The 21,792-nt window shown below is 44.5% G+C and overlaps 1 protein-coding gene and 1 pseudogene across 1 annotated transcript in view; one reads left to right on the forward strand and one right to left on the reverse strand.

Annotated features, from left to right (window-relative positions):
• Positions 1 to 21,792, forward strand: part of Myl4 (myosin light chain 4) — a 41,363-nt gene that overhangs the window by 9,087 nt on the left and 10,484 nt on the right. The window contains exon 2 of the mRNA XM_036198059.1: positions 21,421 to 21,574. Coding sequence (XP_036053952.1) covers positions 21,452 to 21,574 — 123 coding nt within the window. The 5' untranslated portion in view covers positions 21,421 to 21,451. The remainder of the gene's footprint in view (positions 1 to 21,420; positions 21,575 to 21,792) is intronic.
• LOC118588773 lies at positions 11,536 to 12,561 on the reverse strand (annotated as a pseudogene).

Genomic DNA, 21,792 nt, shown 5'->3' on the forward strand with positions numbered 1-21,792 from the left:
GCACTGTAAGAAGGTCGTCAGAAAACCAGCTCACGAGAAGCTGTTTGCTGGCACCTTGACCATGGATGTCTAGCTTCTTAAACTGTGAGAACTAAATTTCTATTGCTCTTGCCACACAGTCTGCGTATTTTATTATAGCAGCCAGATGCAATGATCATCCTATTTAAGCCTTGTCGTCTAAGAGGAAGGGCCCAATCATTCTCTATATTCTCAAATATTCTCTGTATTTGAAAAGCATCAACTGTATAGAAGATGCTTAAAAATACTGTGATTAATACAGAATCCTTTATATGTGTTGCCTTTTCTTTCTAAAACACTTTACCTTTATCTTCTTTTATATATTTTATTATATGTGCATTGATGGCAGGTCCCCTGAAACTGGAGTTACAGACAGGTGTGGGTTCCTTGGAAAAGCAGTCAGTACTCTTAACCCCTGAGCCATCTCTCCAGCCCTACCTTTATTCCTTTAGCAGCTGAGTTCTATTTGTCTTCTCAGCCTCGGTCTCGGGATCCTGTCCTATCCCTGTCCTGCCTCATCTAAATGACTAGCTCCACCCTCTTATTCTTACGGCAGTATGATCTTTTCTTTCATGTAGGCGTGGCAATTGTAATTGTATTTTTTGTTTTTAAACTCCATGAGGACAGGAATCTTAGCCAGCCATGATTTTCCCATCACCTTGCACAGTGACAAGATCTTAAAAATATACACATTTTGGGTTGGGGATTTAGCTCAGTGGTAGAGCACTTGCCTAGCTAAGCGCAAGGCCCAGGGTTCGATCCTCAGCTCAAAAAAAAAAAAATACACATTTTTGGAATACCTGATGGCTAAATGACTTGGATGCTTAAATTCATTTCTTCTATTTATTTTATTTTGTTTGTTTTAGGCGTCGGTCACTATGCCTGGCTTCTCTTCTATTCTTGATGCTATTTTGAACTTTTTCTTTCTTTATAAATGATCTGAAGGAAGTACATGACCAGGCACCTATTGCAGAGGAATCAAGCACTCTTCAATATCCTTCACCCTAGGGAGTGCGGGGAAGATAGCTCAGTTGGTACCGTGTTGCCTTGAATGGCAGGTCCTGAGCTGGGTGGTGTGAGTTTGCGACCCTAGTGCTGGGGAGGCAGACATAGGCAGTGCTCTGGGCTCTCCCCCCAGACACCCTGCATGTGGCAAGCTCCAGGCTACTGAAGATCCTTTTCAAATACCCGAAGAAGGGGGCTGGAGAGATGGCTCAGCAGTTAAGAGCACTTATTGCTCTTCCAGTAGTCCTGAATTCAATTCCCAGTATGCACCTGGAAGCTCACAACCATCTATAACAGTAGTCACATGGTATCTGATTCCCTCTTCTGGTATGCAGAAGTACATGCAGATAAAATACCCATATACATAAAATACATAAACAAACAAACAAACGATCCAAAGTAGATAACTCCTGAGGACTGAAGCTCAAGGTTGACCTCTGGCCTCTATACACATGCACATGTATGTGCACACACAGACTCACATTCTGGTTTTTTCTTTGTTTGTTTTTCAAAACAGGATTTCTCTGTGTAGCTTTGGATCTCGCTCTGTAGACCAGGCTGGCCTCGAACTCACAGAGATCCTCCTGGCTCTGCCTCCCGAGTGCTGGGATTAAAGGCATGCCCCGCCACCACCCAGCTGCAGACCCACATTCTTTTTTTTTTTTTTTTTAGGTTTTATTTATTTTTATTATGTACACAGAAGAGGGTGCCAGATCTCATTACAGATGGTTGTGAGCCACCATGTGGTTGCTGGGAATTGAACTCAGGACCTCTGGAAGAGCAGTTGGTCCTCTTAACCTCTGAGCCATCTCTCCAGCCCCAGACTCAAATTCTTACATACAGTATATCCTTCACCTTAGAAGGCACCAGGCACAGAAATTCTGGAAAAATGAGCCAAAATATATATGAACATACTAGATGTCATCCTTGTATTTAAATAGACTCAGAACCCATTTTGGTGGCTTTGGCATGATTTATGATTCTCTGGATTATGGGGAAAAAATGAGCCAGACATAGGCTTGAAAGATATGGCTTTGCATGGGAAGCGAAGGGTCTCAAGGAAACAGTGAGAAGAATATAAGAACCCAGTGAAGGAAATGGGGGGCGAAAAGCAGCAGTGCTAGTGCCAGACTGAACAGTAAGGCCAGGTGTCGTGATGCTTACCTGTAATCCCAGAGTTTGAGAGGCTGAGGATCAGGGTTTCAAGACCATCTTCTGATACACAGTTAGTTCAAGCCCAGCCTGAGCTTCATGATACTGTCTCAAAAAGACAAACAAAAACAAGGCAGAAAATACAGATCTTGGTGTGACTTCATTTCCAGTGACCATGTCAATTTTTCAGAAGAGAATAGATAACACAAAAAGTTAAAAAATAAGATCAAGGTGGTGTCTGAGATGTTGAATAGTCCTAAACTGCTTCTTGAGTGAAGTGAACTCTGTATGATACGTGCTCCTTGACCTAAGCTTGCATATCAAATGCACAGGTAAAGTATGAAATACGAACGACTGGGCTGTGGGCTGGGTCAACATTTAAGGGTGCTGCTGCATGTGCTGGCCACCATGAGGAAGGCGGTGGACAAGAAGGACTGATATCCCCTCCCCTGCCTAATAAATATCCATGCTGGGAAAAAAAAGTACTTGCTGCTCTTACAGAGGACCTGGGTTCAATTCTCAGCACGCACATGGCCACTCAACTGCCTTTAACTCCAGGCCCAGGGTATCCATCCAATGCTCTCTTTTGGCCTCTTTGAGCACCAGGCACACACGTGGCATACAAATATATTTAAGCAAAACATCTATACACCTAAAATAAAAATAAATAAATCTTTAAGAATGGCTGGGACTGAAAGTAAGCTGATTTGCTTGCCTGGAGTGGAGGCCTTTTACGTTTGGTTAAAATGATGGTGTTGGGGACAGTTGATCGAAGTTGATCAAAGTTGAAGTTCCAGGCTGATGAGCTCAGAGTCAATAAGACAGACTCAGGGTGGTGGTGACTGGGCTGGAAAATGACCTCAGGAGAAGGGAATTCAAGGGAGATTATGCTAGCAGCTGAGGATTATGTGACTAGGCTAGAAATGCCATGAAGAGATGACGAGGAGCCTAGGCCATCCTAAATTTCCATTTTCCTGACATCCTAGGCAGTTTAATCTGGAAAAAGACTGGGAATTTAAACAATTGTGCATTTTGAATTTAAAGGGAATATATTATAATATATAACATCTACATCATATATATATATATATTAATGAAAAGTACTGGGAAAGATTCTGAGAGCATCCACACTCTAACCAGAAGGCTGTTTGGTGAGTACAGACTTAGAGGCAAAAATCTAAATTGAATTATCTTACTGGCTATCATCTTTTTTTTTTTTCTCCTTCAGATGGAGTCCATATGCCTGCCTGATCACCAGATTGAACATATCTGTATCATTTTCACATCCACCTCCAGTGCTGCTCTGTTCACAGTGGCTAGGAGATGGAATCAGCCTCGATGTCCATCAGCTGATGAGTGGATAATGAACTTGTGGTACATGTACACAATCGAATTTTATTCAGCTATAAAGAAAAATGAAAGCATGAAGCTCGCAGGAAAATGGATGGAACTGTAGAACTATTGTACTGAATGAGGTGGACCAGGCCCGGAAAGACAGATGAGGCATCCCAGCTTCAAAATTTGGGATTTATATGTCTGAGTCGAGGAGTTCCTGTAGAGGCCAGGAAGCTGGAAAGGGGCCATGGGAGGGGATGGTAGGAAATGTGTGACATGAGAGTAGAGGGGCTGAGGGTGGAAGGGACTAAGGGAGGGTGGGGGCTGGGAAGCAGCAGAAAGGACAAAGCAGAGGGAGGGTCAGAAACTGAGAATGCATGAAAAATGTCCTATGGAAACCTACTGTTTCATAAGCTCATTAAAAATAATTTTAGCCGGGGGTTGGGGAGTGGGGAGGGGTGGGGTGGCGGTGGTGGCAGCGGCAGCGGCACATGCCTTTAATCCCAGCCCTCGGGAAGCAGAGGCAGGCAGATTTCTGTAAGTGTAAGGCCAGCCTGGTCTCCAAAGAGAGTTCCAGGACAGCCAGGGTTGTTACACAGAGAAACCCTGTCTCAAAAAAACCAACAAACCAACCAAACAAAAATCAAATAATAATAATTTTAAAATAACTGGATCAGAGAGAGAGAGAGAGAGAGAGCTCTTGACTAGGTTTTTTTTCCTTGGCTAGCTAGGTTCTAGGCACACTTTTATGTAATTCTGGATAAATTGCAGAACAATAGACTAAACATGGACACAATTTTATCCTCCTCCTTCTCCATATAGTCTCATTTAGCACAGGATAGCCTTGAACTACCTTTGTAACCGAGGCTGGTCTTGAACTCCTGATCCTTCTGCCTCAACCTCCCAAGAGTTAGGATTTCAAGAGTAGGCCATCCCACTCTATTTCTATTTTTTAATTATTTTTTTATTTTTTTTAGTTTTTTGAGACAGGGTTTCTCTGTGTAGTTTTGGTGCCTGTCCTGGATCTCACTCTGTAGACCAGGCTGTCCTCGAACTCACAGAGATCCGCCTGGCTCTGCCTCCCGAGTGCTGGGATTAAAGGCATGTGCTATCACTGCCCAGCTCATTCCACTCATCTTATACTCAAGTCTAGTATTTACCGTAGTTGGCTTGAAGAGACTTTGTTATTTTTCTTGCATTACAGATACGCTATTTGGAACCAAGGCATGGTATGTGGACAAAGCTGTTGTTGTTTTTTCTCTTTTTGGGGGCACGCCACCTAGCTCCCAAATAAATCACACACAGAGGCTTATTCTTACTTATAAATGCCCAGCCTTAGCTTGACTTGTTTCTTGCCAACTTTTCTTAACTTTAAATTTATCTTTTTCCTCTGGGATTTTACATTTTTCTGTTTCCATATATCTTTCTTTCTTACTCCATTGCTGGTTGTATAGCTGGCTGGCTGGCTCCTAATGTCCTCCTCCTTTTCTGACTTCTCTTTTTTCCCAGATTTCTTGTATTTATCTTCTCTGCCTGCCAGCCCTGCCTATTTCTCCACCTTGCTATTGGCCTTTCAGTTCTTTATTGGACAATCAAGTGTTTTAGACAGGCACAGTATCACATCTTCATGGAGTTAAACACATGTGATATAAAGGAATGCAACACATCTTTGCATCATTAAAGCAAATGTTCCACAGTATAAACCAATGTAACACATCTTAAAATAATATTCTATGACACAAAGTCTGTAATCTCAGCACTTGGGGAGATGGAGGCAGGAGGATCAGGAGTTCAAGGTCATTCCCTGCTACATAGACAGTCTGATGCCAGTCAGGGCTACATTACACATTGTCCTAAAAAAAAGCCAGCTCTAGGAATATGGCTTAGTAATTAAGAGTACCTTCTCTGTGAGCATGAAGACTTGACTTTATCTCTCCAGCTCCACATAAGAAGCTGAACTTGGCTGCGCATGCCTGTAACCACAGCGTCATTCAGCAGAGACAGATCCTAAGAGAGTTTGCTGGTCAGCCTGTCTAGCCAAAATGGCCAGTTTCTGTCTCAGTGATAAACTCTGTCTCAAGGCAATATGGCAGAGAGTGACAGAGGAAGATATCTGACATCATGTTCTGGTCCTTGCATGCACTCACTTGCACACTCAAGTGCATACAACACACACACACACATACACACACACACACACACAGAGAGAGAGAGAGAGACAGAGAGAGACAGAGAGACAGAGAGAGAGAGACAGAGAGACAGACAGAGAGAGAGATCAAAAATCAAACCAGAATAGAACAAAAATCCACAAATCTATAATTTGGGTCATCAGGGATGGGTTAGGTTTAAAATATACATCTTCCAGTATTTATGGGACTGGTTCACAAGTTCCAGGATCCAGGGTGGGTACCAACATCTATAGATGTCCAAGTGTTTTATACAAAATGGTGAAACTAGTGTAGTCTTTATTTATAATTGGAGTGCTCACTCCATTATACTCTAAACCAGCTCTGCTTGTCGTACTTAGTTAGCACAATGCAAATACTATGTGACTATTATGACAGGAAATAATGATGGGGAAAAGTCTGTATATGTTCAGACACAACTGATCTTTGTTGTTTGAGAAAGTGTCTCCTTATATAGCCTAGGCTGGCCTCTAGCTTTTGGCAATCCACCTACCTGCCTCTGCCTCTTGAGTATTCAGATTATACTCATGTACCACCACATCCAGCTTTTCAAATATTTTCTGTTTGTAGTTGGCTGGATCCATTCATGCAGATCCCACAGTTACAGAGGACCAACTGAACCGAATCTGGAGTGTTTCCCATGAGAAATGTCCAGAAGTCAATTAGAAATGTGGAGCTTGAGCCATCTGGGAAAGAAGCTGGGCCTTTGAGATATAGATTTTTTTCCCCCAGGCAGGACTAACATATATTGTTATATAATATATTATTTATTCATTCATTCATTCATTCATTCATTCATTCATTTATTTATTTGGTTTTTTGAGACAGGGTTTCTCTGTGTAGCTTTGCGCCTTTCCTGGAACTCCCTCTGTAGTCCAGGCTGGCCACTAACTCACAGAGATCCACCTGCCTCTGCCTCCCAAGTACTGGGATTAAAGGTGTGCGTCACCACTGCTGTGCTGTAATATCTTATAAAATCTTTGAATCTTTGTATTTATCATCGTGTTAAAGCTATGTATGATAGTGAGCTTCCTGTGGCCCCTTATTCACTTTAGCAACAGTACTGGTGCATTATGGGCACTCAGTACATGTTGGTTGAGCAAATAAATGTGTGTGGAGTGGACACAGGAGATACAGGCAAGAAGGTGAATGGCAGAGCTTTGGTTCTTCAAGTGCCTTAGAAGAAGGCTTAGGGGCAACAGTACTGACTCCAGCCTTGGGAGAAGCCACTGGCAGTGCTCTAGAGAGGAACCTGGAACTCCAGAAGCCAAAGAGGAAGCTGGTATGGGGAGAAGCATCTCTAGTACTCAGAGTCTACTCATAGACTGTCTTGAAAAAATGGCTGCTCAGGCATTTTCTGTTTTTCCTTGAGAGCTATCCCTCTGTGGGTGCCAGGATTATGAGAGCCCAAATTACTCAAGGTCAGAGAATCTGAGCTTGCTTTACCCAAGGGCTTTGTAAGGAGATGATTTAGCCGCGGACGTGTTTACCAGATATTTGGAAGAGTCTACACTTGGCTGTACAGTGTGCTTTGCTCTTGCAAGAGGGAGGTATTTTACCTCTCCCCTAGGCATATTATAAAACGTCCTTTTGAATAAATGGAGGGGCTGCTGGGTGTTGACCCAGGCCCGCCCAAAGCTATCCTGTAGCTAGAGTTTTCTCAGTCCCACCTGGGCCAGCAACCACTCAGACCCAAATAAACAACAGATGCTTATCTATGTTTAGCCACGTGGCTTGGTGCCTTTTCCCAGTTCTGCCTTCACATCTTGCTTCCTCTGTGTCTGGCTGGCCACTCCTGACTCAGCCTTCCTGTTCCTAGAATTCTCTTCTCTGCTTGTCCCACCTATACTATACTTCCTGCCTGGCTACTTGCCAATCAGCATTTTATTTATCAACCAAATCAGAGTAACACATTCATGGCATACAGAGCGATATCCACAGCACTATCCTGTGTCCTGTGTCCTGTGTCTCTGTCTTTCTCCTTGGCATCTAGGTCTATTTTTCTGTCTAATATTCCCTCATTTCTCTCTCCTCCACCTAAGAACTCTTCAATAGGTGGGATAGGTTGGAGCTGGACTCCCAAAGACTCACACAGGACCATCACTTTTGTGGAGCCTCAGCTCTGCCTACTCCATCTTCTGCCCTAGGGTAGTGTCTTGGGTTCTAGTCTTGGGCAGATACAGCCCCATTGTGACATTGGGCAAGTCACCCCTTCCCTCTGGGCCATTGTAGCCCCTTTGTAGCTAGCAGCACATCTGGGCCAGTGTAGCCAGCACATCTGGCTGACTTGATCTCCGCCAAACACCAGCTGTCCTGCTCTCTGTTCACTGCTTTAACTCCTGTGGGAGAGTCTTGTTCACCTGTTCCTCCAGGGGTCTCCCCATAGGATGCAGTTCACAAACACATCACTAGCCAGCTGTGTTGAGTGATGACGCCAGACGCCAGACAGCCAGGTGCCAAAGCAGGCTGCCGCTCTCTGGGATGAAGTCTGAGAGATAATGTAAAGTGCTCTGAGAGCCAGTTTATGGTGATCTTTGAAATCTGATTTTAGGAGCTGGGTGTGTAGCTCGGTTGGTAGAGGGCTTTCCTAGCAGGCATGAAGCCCTGAGTTCAAATTCTAGCCTCACATAGACTGGGCAAGGCAGCAGAAGCCTGTAGTCTTGGCACCTCAGGAGTTAGAGGCAGGAAGACCAGAAGTTCAAGTTCACCCTTGCATACATAGTGGATTCAAAGTTAGCCCGAGCTACTGAGACCCTGCCCTTCAGAAAGAAGTAAAGACCTTTGATTTCAGGCACTTTCCCTTTGGAGTCCCGGCCTTAAGGATTCTTGAGCCTTCACTTTCTTCCTCATTTTTTCCCTCTTTCACTGGTGGGGAGAAATCGTATATTCAGGGGTTGAGTTGGTCATTCTGATTTCTAGCCTTTAGTGGTCTACCAGACCTCTCTTGTCTAAGTGCTCCCTACCCCCATTTTCTTTTTTAAAAAAGATTTTGTATTTTTAAGTGTGTGTGTGTGTGTGTGTGTGTGTGTGTGTGTGTGTGTGTATGCATGTACATGTGCAACAACATGTGTGGAAGTCAAAGACCACTTTCAGGAGTCAGTTTTCTCCCTCCATGGATTCTGGGAATCAAGCTCAGGTTGTATATTTTACTCTTATGTAACATCTCAGCCTAGATTCTAAATTTTCATCAGAAGTATTTAATCTGTGTTTAGATTTAATGAAATTCATTGTATCAAGCTTTCTTTAGGTCACCAACCAGCTGCCAAATCACGACATGAGACTTATTAGTTACGAATGCTCAGCCTTATCTTATGCTTGTCCCACTAGCTCTTATAACTTAACCTGTTTCTTCTCATCTACGTTTTGCCTTGGGGCTTTTCATCTTTCTTTCCTTCTGTAGATCTTACTTTCACTGCTTCTCATGTCTGTCTGTCTGGCAGCTGCCTGGCTTCTGGCCTGGACATGTCCCTCTTGTTTTCCCTTGCTCTCTTCTCTCATTCTCTCTCTCCTATTTATTCTCTCTGCCTGCCAGCCCCACCTATCCCTCTCCTGCCTCGCTATTGGCTATTCATTAGACCAATCAGGTGCCTTAGGCAGGCAAGGTGAACCAGCAACACATCTTTACATAATAAAAAAAATGCAGCATAAACAGATCTTTACATCCGTAACAAAGGCAGCAGAACATAATTAAAGTAACAAACAAATGTAACACATCTTTGCCTAAAGTAATATTCCACAACAGTTCATAGCTGGAAAAGTAGGCCCACCTGCCCAAGCTCTCCCAGGAACACTTTAGTCTCATAATGACTGAATCGAGCACTAACTTGTACACTTGACAGATCTGTTTGTTTTGTGGAAATACTGAATCTTATTTGAAGTACATCACCTTCAAAACTAACCCAGAGTTCAAGGCCAGCCTAGGTTACGTGGTAAAACTCTGTCTCCAAAAACTAAATCAGGTCAAACTAATCACTCAAATAAAACCCATCTCTGTCCAGGTTAAATAATTTAACCAACTCTTATGTCAACTCAGTATTAACATGAAATTCTAAGGAGTGTCTTATAAACTAAAAAGTGCCTCAGAATGTATTAGTGTCAACCCAACATTCCTCAAATATTTCTTGTCATTTTTGTGGCTCATTTACACAATGATGAAAACGTACACATATTTGTTTTAGAAAAACATGTTTGTTTTCATTATGAAAGGTTTCAATTTCAGCAGCAAAGAAACCCTTTTATTTATTTTTAACACATGGTCTTACTATGCAGCCCTGGCTGTCCTGGAACTCGCTCTGTAGACCAGGCTGGCCTTGAACTCACAGAGATCCACCTGCCTCTGCCTCCCGAGTGCTGGGATTACAGGCGTGCGCCCACATGCCAGGCCATGTCAGCTTCAATTTCTTTATTCTAAGTTTCAAATAACTGCTGTCTTCCCTTGGAGCTTTCATTTTAGTTTTTCATGTGCAATGAGATTATACACACAATTTTTTTTTAACAATTGAGCCTTTTAACAACTATACTTTCAAGATTATGGATTGGGTTATGAATACTTAAAACCTTTTAAGTTATTGCCAGTTCTGAGTATGAGAAAAGACAGTGTGACTACAGGAAGCTGTGTTGCTATACAGAAAAGAAATAACCATGGTCAAGTCCCATCCTTAGTCATGGCCATAAAATACAATGAAAAAGAACAAAATACCTCACAAGACAGACTTAGAATTTTTTCTTGGGGCCTTCCATCACATTTTGGCTATGGGAGAAAACTTTATAAGTACAAATAAAACACCAGAAGCAAAACATCTTTTTTTTTTCCCAGAGCTGAGGACCGAACCCAGGGCTAAATCCCCACTGAGCTAAATCCCCAACCCCGCAAAACATCTTTTTGATCAAATAAAAAAACACGTTATTTAATAGCGCACACCTTTAATACCAGCACTCAGAAGGTAGAGGCAGGTGGATCTCTGAGTCTACATAGAGAGTTCCAGGACAGCCAGGGCTACACAGAGAAACAATGTCTTTTGTTTTGTTTTTGTTTTGTTTTTCGAGACAGGGTTTCTCTGTGTAGTTTTGGTGTCTGTCCTGGATCTCACTCTGTAGACCAGGCTGGCCTCCAACTCGTAGAGATCCACCTGGCTCTGCCTCCTAAGTGCTGGGATTAAAGGCGTGCACCACTGCCTCCCATCAAGAAACCATGTCTTAAAACCCAAATCAAACAACAACAACAACAACAACAAAAACACATTGAAAAAACAAAACAAAAGAGAAATGTTATTTATGTGATACTGGGAAAACTCTGAAAGGAATTTGTAAAACTCATCAATAATTTAATAAGATGTTTTGTTTTTTTAACCCTCTTAATGTAGATGTTTCTGTATGAGTTTCATATTCCATGAAGATTATGAGTCTGATGTAGTTGGGGGTATCTGAATATTTTAAAAACTGTCCTTTTCCAGTGAAAGCATTTAAACAAAGATTTAAACAGGTGCGTGGCATGATGTGGGATTACTCACACTTTTGGATCTCACCTCTTTCAAGCACAAACGTCCCATTCACCAGAACAAAATTATTGGGTATTTTACAGCGTCCATTAGGAAGACGCTGTCTGCAAGGCAGAAGTGCTCTCAAGAGCCAGGTTAGTACACACAACTTTGGGTCCCCTTCCTCTCCCTCTCCTGTCTCCCTGTCTTTTTATGTTTTCATTATGCACACACTGTACCATCATCTCTCATCGATCACAGTGAGCTGGGATGTTGCTGTGTGTCATGAGTGGGAACACTGATGACTGGTGTGTCATGAGTGGGAACACTGATGACTGTGGACCTCTTAGGTCATGCAGATGTTATGGGAACATCACATGTGATGTGAAATTTCTCATTATACCCAGAGTTCCAGTATCAAAGCCACACATGCCTATATCATCTGGGTCAGAAACAGTGAAAAACAAGTCAGTTGGAGTATCTATTTTCTTTTGATATTGATATGAGAACAACTGCAGGTCACACTTCTCCAACAAAGTTCTCACCAGTGGTCATGATCGACACACGAGCAGCTGTTTGTCTTCTGAGCCCAGGTCATTGGAGGGAGGACTCAGTTCCACCTGCTGGGATTTGACTCATGGCCCTTAAATCCTGTCTTAAGGTCACACCTAGCCACAGGCTAGGCGCGTTACTAGCTCATCTGAAAAAAAAGCAACAACCTAAGGATCATTTTCTGTTCATGTGACCACCAAGCACACTGCTGCAGCAACTACACTAGCCTCACATATACTTCCCAGACCTCTGGCTCACAGAAGCCCTGCTGTCAACAGCCAGAAATGCGTTCCAGCTGGCTCAGGCTTACGTGTTTTTATAGAGAGCATCTAAAACTTTTATAATTTCATAATTCATCAGGGCGCCACTTAAATTTTCTTCTGAACCCCTGACCTGTTTTACTAGCTTCCAATGCAATTAAAATATGAAATATGTATGTATGTTATGAGCCTTTTTAAAAAAAATTTTATTGTGTGTGCGTGTATGCACACATAAGGGCTTATATGTATGCACATTCAGGGCTGGTGTGAGGACGCACATTTGTAGAGACCAGAGGACACTATCATTCCTCAGGCACCGTTCAACCTTTTTTTTTTGAGACAAAGGCTCTCCCTGGCCTGGAGCTCAACATGTGTGTAGACTTGGCTGCCTGGTCAGTGATCCCCCGGGGTCCACCTGTCTCCACGTCCCAGCCTTGGGATTACAAGCATGCTACCACACCCTGCTTTTTCATTGCCCTGTGTTTCAAATGCTAAAGATATTTCAGAACTTCCTGGTTCAAGCACCAATTTAGCTTTCCTCGTTCTCAGATTCTTTAGTCATGCAGTCAGAGGCATTCCTTATAACAAGGCTGTCCACGTTTCTTCAGACCTGAAGTGAATTGTTAGATGTTGCTAAGTAACCCACGTTTCTCTGTTAGACCAATGGCTTCCAGCTCATCTTTCAATTTTCCTACAGCTTCCAGACCCTTTAATAATTTTTCTGTCTCCACTGAAAGTACTTTCTCTTCATACAGTTTGTGGACTTCTTTCCAGTCTTCTGTAATGTATTTGGTCAAGAGTGGCAAATCTTTCACTAGATGGTTAAAATGGGATAGTCTTAACAGATTGTTGAGAGATCGTCCATTTCTTGGTTTGTTTTTATAACTGCTAGAGCAAAGACCATATTAACTTTTTAGTGTGTGTGTGTGTGTGTGTGTGTGTGTGTGTGTGTGTGTGTGTGTGTGTTTGGGGGTCAGAAAACAGCTTTGTGGACTCAGTTCCCCCTATCCTTGCCTGTTCTGTTTGGAGTGCATAGAAACAGCTTTCCTAGTGAAGTATGAGGATCTGAATTCGATCCTCAGCACTCGTGTAGAAGCAGGCGTGGTGACATGTGCTTATAACTCCAGTGCTGGAATGTGGGGCAGAGACAGGAGTATTCTGGTGGCTTACTGGACCTCCAGTTGAGCCAAAATGGCAAGCTCCAGGTTTGGTGTGAGGTCCTGTCTCAAAAGAGAAAGTGGAACCAGGTGTGGTGGTGCACACCTTTAGTCTCAGCACTGGGGAATTGGCGGCAGATGGAGCTCTGAGTTTGAAGCTAGCCTGGGCTAAACAGTGAGTTCCAGGATAGCCAGGGCTATGTTGAGACCCTGTCTCAAAACAAACAAACAAACTAACTAACTGTGGTAGTTTGAATGTAATTGGCCCCATAAGCTCATAGAGAATGGCACTACTGGGGTGTGGCTTTGTTGGAGTAGGTTTGGTCTTGTTGGAGGAAGTATGTCTCTGTGGAGGCAGGCTTTGGGGTCTCATATAAGATCAAGCCATGCCCAGTGTCTCAGTTCACTTCCTGCTACCTACTGATCAAGATGTAGGACTCTCAGCTCCAGCACCATGTCTGCCTGCATGCCACCATGGACCATCATGATGATAATGGACTAAACCTCTGAACTGTAAACCAGCCAATAAAATGTTCTCTTTTATAAGAGTTTCTGTGGCCAGGCAGTGGTGGCTCATGCCTTTAATCCCAGCACTCAGGAGGCAGAGGCAGGCGGATCTCTGTGAGTTCGAGGCCAGCCTGGTCTGCAGAGCGAGATCCAGGACAGGACAGGCACAAAAACTACAGAGAAACCCTGTCTTGAAACAAACAAACAAACAAACAAACAAACAAAAAAGAAGCAAACAAACAAAAAGAGAATTGCTGTGGTCGTGGTGTCTCTTCACAGCAATAGAAACCCTAACTAAGATACTAACTAACTAAAAGACTAACAAACATCAACACCAAAAAGAAAGTGGAGATAGGGCTCAGCAATCCTTATAAAGAACTCAAGTTCAGTTCCCAACGCCCACTTCAGGTACTCACAACTGACTGCAATGGTTGTTCCAGGTGATCCAACTCCCTCTTCTGTCCTCTACATGAACACAAATGTATACAACACACACACACACACACACACACACACACACACACACACACACACACAAGCACACAAGTCACAAACAGCTAGCTATAGTATGTCACTTATTATCAGCTCCAGTTTTTCCAGGGGGAGAAAACTGGGGCACAAAGAAGTTAACTGGCTGAGTCAGGGCTTCAACCCAAGCGGTCTGGTCCCCGAGTGGGCCTCAACCTCTCCTGCCAGCTCCTTTATGGACATGGATTAAAGCACTGTTGACTTCGGCAATGCCCTGTGATATCCAGGTTTATGAGACACAGATGAGAAGGGGGGGGGTGGGGGACAAGGACAGAGTATTAACAGCCAGGGCTGCTGTCAGCAGCATTCGATCCTAAGCAGGAGAGTCTGTCTCTTTGAGGGCAGGTCAGGCCCTGTGTGGTCAGAGGTGACAGGCAGACAGGAGTGGGTGTTGATGAGCACAGTCCAGAGGAGGTTCTCAGTGCCTTTGTCTCTGAGCTGACGTCTTATGTAGACTGGCTGGTAGGAAATTCTACCTTACATTTTCAGTCCACTGCATTTGGCGTCCTTCCAGTGGGAGCATTTCGGGGGTGGAGCTAACTTTGGCTCAGGCACTGCTAGCTGTTCCCACAGAGGTTGGGTTTAGGCTGCCTAGGCTGCCAGTGCTCACAGGGTTAGTTCTTCATTCTCCAGGACCTCCTTTCTTAGATTGGCCAGTGTGTGCTGAAAGGCAAGTCCCTGTTGGGGGGTCAAAATTCAACATCAGTGATCTGGAGACAAAATGAGGATGAGAAAGTGGGACCTCTGACTCTCGCTACTGGGATGCTGCAGTTGGTTGTTACACTCTTTTTACTCTGGGGGGGGGGGCGGCACCATCCAGCTCCCAAACAAATACACAGAGGCTTATTCTTTCTTATGAATGCCTGGCCTTAGCTTGGCTTGTTTCTAGCCAACTTTTTTTTTTTAAACTTAAATTATCCCATCTACCTTTTGCCTCTGGGCTTTTACCTTTCTCTATTTCTGTGTATCTTTTCTTTCCTTCTTATTCCATGTCTAGCTGGGTGGCTGGGCAGCTGGCCCCTGGCATCCTCCTCTTCCCACATTTCTTCTCCTATTTATTTTCTCTGCCTGCCAGTTCCGCCTATCCTTTCTCCTGCCTCGCTATTGGCCATTCAGTTTTTTATTAGACCAATCAGGTGTCTTAGACAGGCAAGGTAACACAACTTCACAGAGTTAAACCATGTTTAACAATGCAACACAAAATGTATCATAAAAGAATGCAACACACTTTTGCATCATTAAACAAATGTTCCACAGCATAAATAAGTGTAACACATCTTTAACTAATATTCTACAATAGGATCCCTCTCCAGGGTTTCTCTGTGTAGCTTTGTAGCTCAGGCTGGCCTCGAACTCATAAAGATCCGCCTGGTTCTGCCTCCCGAGTGCTGGGATTAAAGGTGTGAGCCACCACCGCCTGGCAGATCCCTCTCAAGACAGTGAGTTCAGGTGATAAATAAGGCTCATTTCTCTGTTGGGACTCTTGGCAACATCCAAGGCTCTTTCCCAGAAGCCATAGCTCTCCTCCTGTTGCTTCAGGGGTGCCAGGGCCCTTTCTCCTGGGGTTGCTGAGAGTCAGAAACATGTAAAGTGCTCCCACCCACCCCTGCCCCACGTTGGGGTGCCCTATGCCAGAGATTTCAGGCGGTCTGGCTTTTCTTCTGAGGAGGCAGGTTGCCTGAACCTAGGGACTCATAACATGCTTCGGGGAGGCAATGTTTCACAGGCTATTTTCCAAGCTGCCGCCCTGCCCCTCTTCCACCCCTTCCTGTCTTGTCTGTCATCATTTCTAAAACCACACCTCAGGACCACCACCATCACCATGTGCTGCCTTTCCTTCCTCTGAACCTCTGTCTCTCAGAGTTCTCTGTTTCTGAGGAAACCTGAGAAGCTGGGTGTCCTCTGCCTGGAGAACTCATGGGAAATGCAGATCTCTTGCTGGGATGGTTTGCCTGCCTCACATGTATTTCTTACAAATCTTACCATAGCTTGGGACGTTAAAGGTCATGACCCTGTACTGGAAATGGTAAAGATAGGCTTCAGCTATACCACAGCCTAGTCTAGAGAGCCCTGCAGACTGTTGTTCTGTTTCACTCCAGACTTCTCTTTTAAATATTTATTTTGATTATTTTAAAGTATGTGTAGGTATGTGTGTCTGCTTGGATTATGTGCACTTGAGTGCTGGTGCCCTAGGAGACCGTTGGCATTGGACCCCTGGAGTTGAAGTTATAAACAGCTGTGAGCCCCTTGATGTGGGTGCTGAGAACCAAACTCCGGACCTCTGGAAGGGCAGCAACTGCTCTTAACTGCAGGGCCATCTCTCCAGCCCCTCTAGACTTTTTTTTAATGGTGCTAGAGACTGAACTTAGGACTCTGATCCACATGCCTGCCCAGATTTTAAAAACAAAAACAAAAACAAAACAAAACAAAAAACAAGAAAAGTAAAACAGCCTCCTAGCTCTGTCTTTTGAGGATCACACTAGTACACTTCTTTCTAAAATGCCATGATTGATTGCCTTTTAAACTGGTCAGCAGGTGAGAGTATTTCAGTCATTGGTTATGTAAAAAATTTAAAACAGTCAAACTATTTCTTTGAAAATGGTTGTGAGGACCTGAGTGTGTAAGACACAGGAAGGAGATGACTCGTGGGTAAAGTGTCGGAGGGTGTGGTGACGGAATGAGAACGGCCCCCACAGGCTCACAGATTTGAAGGCTTGGTCACCAGGGAGTGGAACTGTTTGAGAGGACTGGAAGGATCAGGAGGTGTGGCCTTGTTGGAGGAAGTGCGTCACTTGGGGTGGGCTTTGGGGTTTCAGAAGCCCATGCTAGACTCACCTCTCACCTCTTGACCTCTGGATCAGGTTGTAGCTCTCAGCTATTGCTCCAGCACCATGCATGCCTCCAAACCCCTGCTATGATGATAATGGGCTAAGCCTCTGAAACTGTAAGCAAGCCCCCAACAAAATCGTCTATTTTATAAGAGTTGCTGTGGTCATGGTGTCTCTTCACAGCCATAGAACAGTGACTAAGACACAGGGCAAGCACGAGAATCTGAATTTGGATCTTTACCTGCTTCCTGCACCACACTTGGAACTGCAGTCCTGGGTGTGTGTGGTTTGGGGACAGTTGGATCAGGAGTTCCATGGCTAACAATCTAGCAAATCAGTGAGCTCCAGGTTCAGTGATAGACTCTGTCTCCGAAAATAAGGTGGAAAGTGATAGAAGGAAGATGTTGGGGACACACACACACACACACACACACACACACACACACACACACACGTAAATAAATACACACAGGGAAGCCTGGAATAATGGTTCATACCTGTAATCTCAGTACTTTAAAAGCTGAGACAGGGGGATTGTCATGAGTATGAGGCCAGCATGGGTTACATTATGAGTTCTAGGCCAACCTATCCTACACAGTGAGACTCTGTCTCAAAACAAAAACAAAAACAGCCCAATAAATCCTGAGAGGCTCAGCAGTTAAGAGCACTTGTTGCTCTTACAGTGGACCTGAGATCAGTTCCTAGCACCCATGTTAGCCAGCTCATAACTACTTGTAACTCTGATCCCAGGAGATCTGAAGTCCTTTTCTGGTCTCCACAAACATATGTTGTAGAATATTCCTTTACAGTGTGTGAAGATGTATCACTGTGATTGATTTAATAAAAAGCTAAATGGCCAATTGCTAGGCAGGAGGTATAACAGGGTCTTCTGGACATAAAAGAGCTCTTGGAAGAAGGAAGATTAAGTCACCAGCCAGATGGAGAGGAAGCAGAATGGGCAGGACAGAGTAAAGGTAACTGAGCCATGTAAAAGAACATAGATTAAAAGAAATGGGTTAACTTAAGTTATAAGAGGTAGTGGGATAAGCCTAAGTTATAGGCCAAGCTTTTATAATTAATAATAGGTCTCCATGTTGTTTTTTGTGAGCTGGTGGCCCAAAGAAAAATCTGTCTACAAACATGTGCACATAACATAAACACACACTCACAATTTAGAATAAAATCTTTAAATAGTCTAAAATGAAAATAAAATACAATAAATAAAAATAATCAAATCAAATTAAATACACAAGGGTCAGGAAGATGGTTCAGTAGACAAAAGTATTATGCTGCCAAGCCCAGTGACCTGAGTTTGATCCCTGGGACCCACATGGTAGACGGAGAGAACTAACTCCTTCATGTTGTCCTCTGACTTCCTCACATACTCATGGTTTGCCCCCCCCCAATAAATAAATAATTGTAAAAAACAAATCAAAAGCAAACCCAAACAAACTATAAAACACAGGATGGGAAACCGCTTAAAGGGTTGGTGGTAGAGGGAAGCCCCCAGACCTGACCTCTCTAAGCCTTGGTGCCAGAAGAGTGTCCTGGCATTTGGATTCTGTTTGACATGTCTGAAAGCTCCTGACAATCTTTCATGTCAGCTGGCTGTGGCCCAGAGAGACTGTGGCTGGTGAGTTAGGATGGATGCCCATCTCCAAGCTTCCAGCTGTGATGTTTTTACAGGCTTCCCAGGGAAATCCATAGGTGTTTCTCCATACAAACACTCCAGTATGCTTGTCCAGGAAAGAGGTTGGAGGTGTGGGGCAGGGGGCAGGCAGAGCCTGAGGGGCTTGAGTTTCTTATTTTCCTTCCTCATCACCATCCACCTAACTTCAGCCCCAGTGAAGTAGGTCAGGGAGGAGACTCACAGGGCATAGAAAAGGATGCTAGAGTTGTCAAGGGGTTAAGTTTGAAAAAAGACTGAGTTAGCTAATTACTTTGTATTTGTGGGAGTAGGGGAGCCTAAGCGTGTGGAGGCCAGAGGACAACGTGAGGAAGTCCATTCTTCCCTTCCACCACGTGCATCCCAAGGACAGAACTCAAGTTGTCAGCCTTGCAGCTGGTGTATTTTCCTAGGGCACCATCTCCATGGCCTCAAGGGGTCAAGTTTAATGGGCAAGAAGAAAGAGAAATGAGGTGACATGAAAAGAGACGGACCTGGATTGAGTTTCAGTCTTGCTCTGGTTTGGGGGCAATTTCTGGTCCCTTTCCCTACCTCAGTTTCCTCTGAAGGCGTCTTTGTCCAGCAGCAGCTAGCACAGGTGTAGGCAGGCCATGGGAAACTTTATACAGTGTAGTATAAAGATAGCCCACACATTGGGAGTAGATTTAGGCAACCCAGTGCTGAACACTATAGTCTCTCTGGGCCTTAGATTCTTCACCAGGAAGGCTGCAGGCATAAGGTGTATTTATTCATAGCAAGTGATCTGGGGCTGAGTTTAGGGAACTGAGGAAGGGGCAGATGTTTGGCTCGAGTACCTGGAATTGGAGGCTCCAGTGCTCATTGGAAGTAGTCTACAAATTTTGGCTTCTTGTGGTCTGAGGCAGAATCTCTTGTGGGCCACGTTAGCAATCTAGGTCCTCAACAGTTTGAGTGATGGGATTACAGTCATGTCCTACTTCTCCCATCTAGCAATCTTTATTTTATTTATGTAGCCCAGGCTGGCCTCGGACTTACTACATAGCCAAGGATGACGTCCAATTTCTGTTTATCCTACCTCCCTTTCCTGAGTGCTGGGATTCTCAGCTGATACAATCTTGTTTTGTAAGTGAAGAAATGGCTTAGAAAGTCAAAGTGCTGTTGTGCCTTCCTTGGTTTTTATCCTGTGAACTCTACATAGTCTAAAGATTCAGCTCAACGCATGAGGTGTGTGGTAAACTTTTTTTGCTTATTTTTCTGAATATTGTTGATTTTCATTTATTTCTTTTTTTTCAAAACATCACATGATTGTTACAAAAATTTCTATTTATAGGAAGTGGGAAAAAATAGAAACTGCTGCCATGCTCCCACCCCCAACCTCTCGGTCCCCAGGAGGGTTTCCTGTGAACAGTTGATTCTCACCTCCCTTTCCCTTCCTTCCTCTCTCTCTCTGTTTTTTCAACTATGATCTTGCTATGTAGCCCAGACTGGCCTAAACTCATGGTCCGTCTGTTTCTGTCTCTTGAGTGTTGGCATGACAGTTGTGTATCACTCTGCCCTATTTTCATCCTGCCCTTCCTGGTTACTACCCCCTCCCCCATTTTTCTTTCTCATGTAAAGGAGACTGTAATATAAATTATTCAGCTATACACATTAGAATCAGATATACCTGTCTTCTAATCCCAGCTCATAGTGAATCATTTGAGTGACCTTGGCCAAGTTATTTAACCATAGTGTGCGTGTGTGTGTGTGTGTGTGTGATGAATAATAATAGTATCTGCCTTTTAGGATTATGGAATATTTAATGAGATGTTATAGGAAAAGTGTCTAGTAACCTGGTACATAGTAAGCAACACACACACACACACACACACACACACACACACACACACACACAGTATAATGGCGCATAATGAGTTAGAGAGAAAGCATGCACTAGATCTTAGATCTTGAGGTTTCTAACCTCTAGCTCCCCAGCTTTGCCTTATCTGTTTCTTACCCAGACAACCCCTGCCCCAGGCACAAAGGTGCAATATTTGCTAAATGAACAACTGCGGGTATGTGGGTCGAGGGTGGATCTAGGGAGCTGAAGTCTGTGGAGTGCTTGGGATGCCTGTCCTTGGACAATGCAGGCTTTTGCCCGGTGGGTTAGGAGAATGGGGACAGCAGGGGTGGCTGGACCAGCTGTTGCCTCAGGGCTCCATGCCTGGACAGTTGAGCCTCTAGGGCAGAGACTAGGGCTCTCAGCTTAAAGGATCTTGGCTTAAAAGGAATGTGCAGTGAGTGGGCTGCCTCTGCTCAGGAGGGGCTAAAAAAAGCCTCAGCCTCCCCTGGGCTACGTGTGAGGGTTATCAACGGCTCAAGTCAGCTCATCTCTCTCTGGCTGCTCTGGCACTTAGGAGTGGGTCTGTTTCCCTGCCCCTCTCTGGGTTTCCACCAACTGGCAGGAAAGATCAGTCTGCTCCAGAGGTGCAAGTTGTGAGGAGTGAGGTGTGTGTGGGGGGGTAAGGGGTGGGGGGTGGGAGGGTGGGAGGGTGGGGGGGGGGGGTGTGGAGAGTGGGGAGGGGACTGGTGGCCCCAAACTGGTGACAATACTGAGATGTCAGCTGCGCCCTGCTGCTGGTGTGTCTTCCTTTTATAGTCATCGACAGTTGCTCCAGCTCTCACCAGCCCCTCTGTGGGGGCTCCTGCCCAGAATAAAAGCAGAAGGAGGCCTTCCAGTCTCCCATCTTCTCTCTCAGGAGCCACCGCTCTTCTTTTGGTCCCTTTTTAGGTCCTACCTCCACTGGAGACCCAAAGACAGCATGCCTCCCAAGAAGCCTGAGCCCAAGAAGGAGGCTGCCAAGCCAGCCGCAGCCCCTGCTCCAGCCCCTGCCCCGGCTCCTGAGCCCCTCAAGGACTCTGCCTTTGACCCCAAGAGTGTGAAGGTGAGTGATGCTCAGCCCACTGGGTAGGGGTAGAGATGACAGGGTCCTGTTTTCTCTGTTGCTGAGAGATCTGAGTCTCTCAGGCCAGACAGAGATGAGGACCATGGCATCCATGCCCTAGGTCATAGCTCCAAAGGCCGGTAGAACCAGAACTAGACTTAGGTTAGAGGCTTTCTGTTTTAACAACAGGTTGCTGCTATGTGCAAAGAGGCTCAGCT

This window comes from Onychomys torridus, chromosome 8 (assembly GCF_903995425.1).
Source record: "Onychomys torridus chromosome 8, mOncTor1.1, whole genome shotgun sequence".
Taxonomy (NCBI): domain Eukaryota; kingdom Metazoa; phylum Chordata; class Mammalia; order Rodentia; family Cricetidae; genus Onychomys; species Onychomys torridus.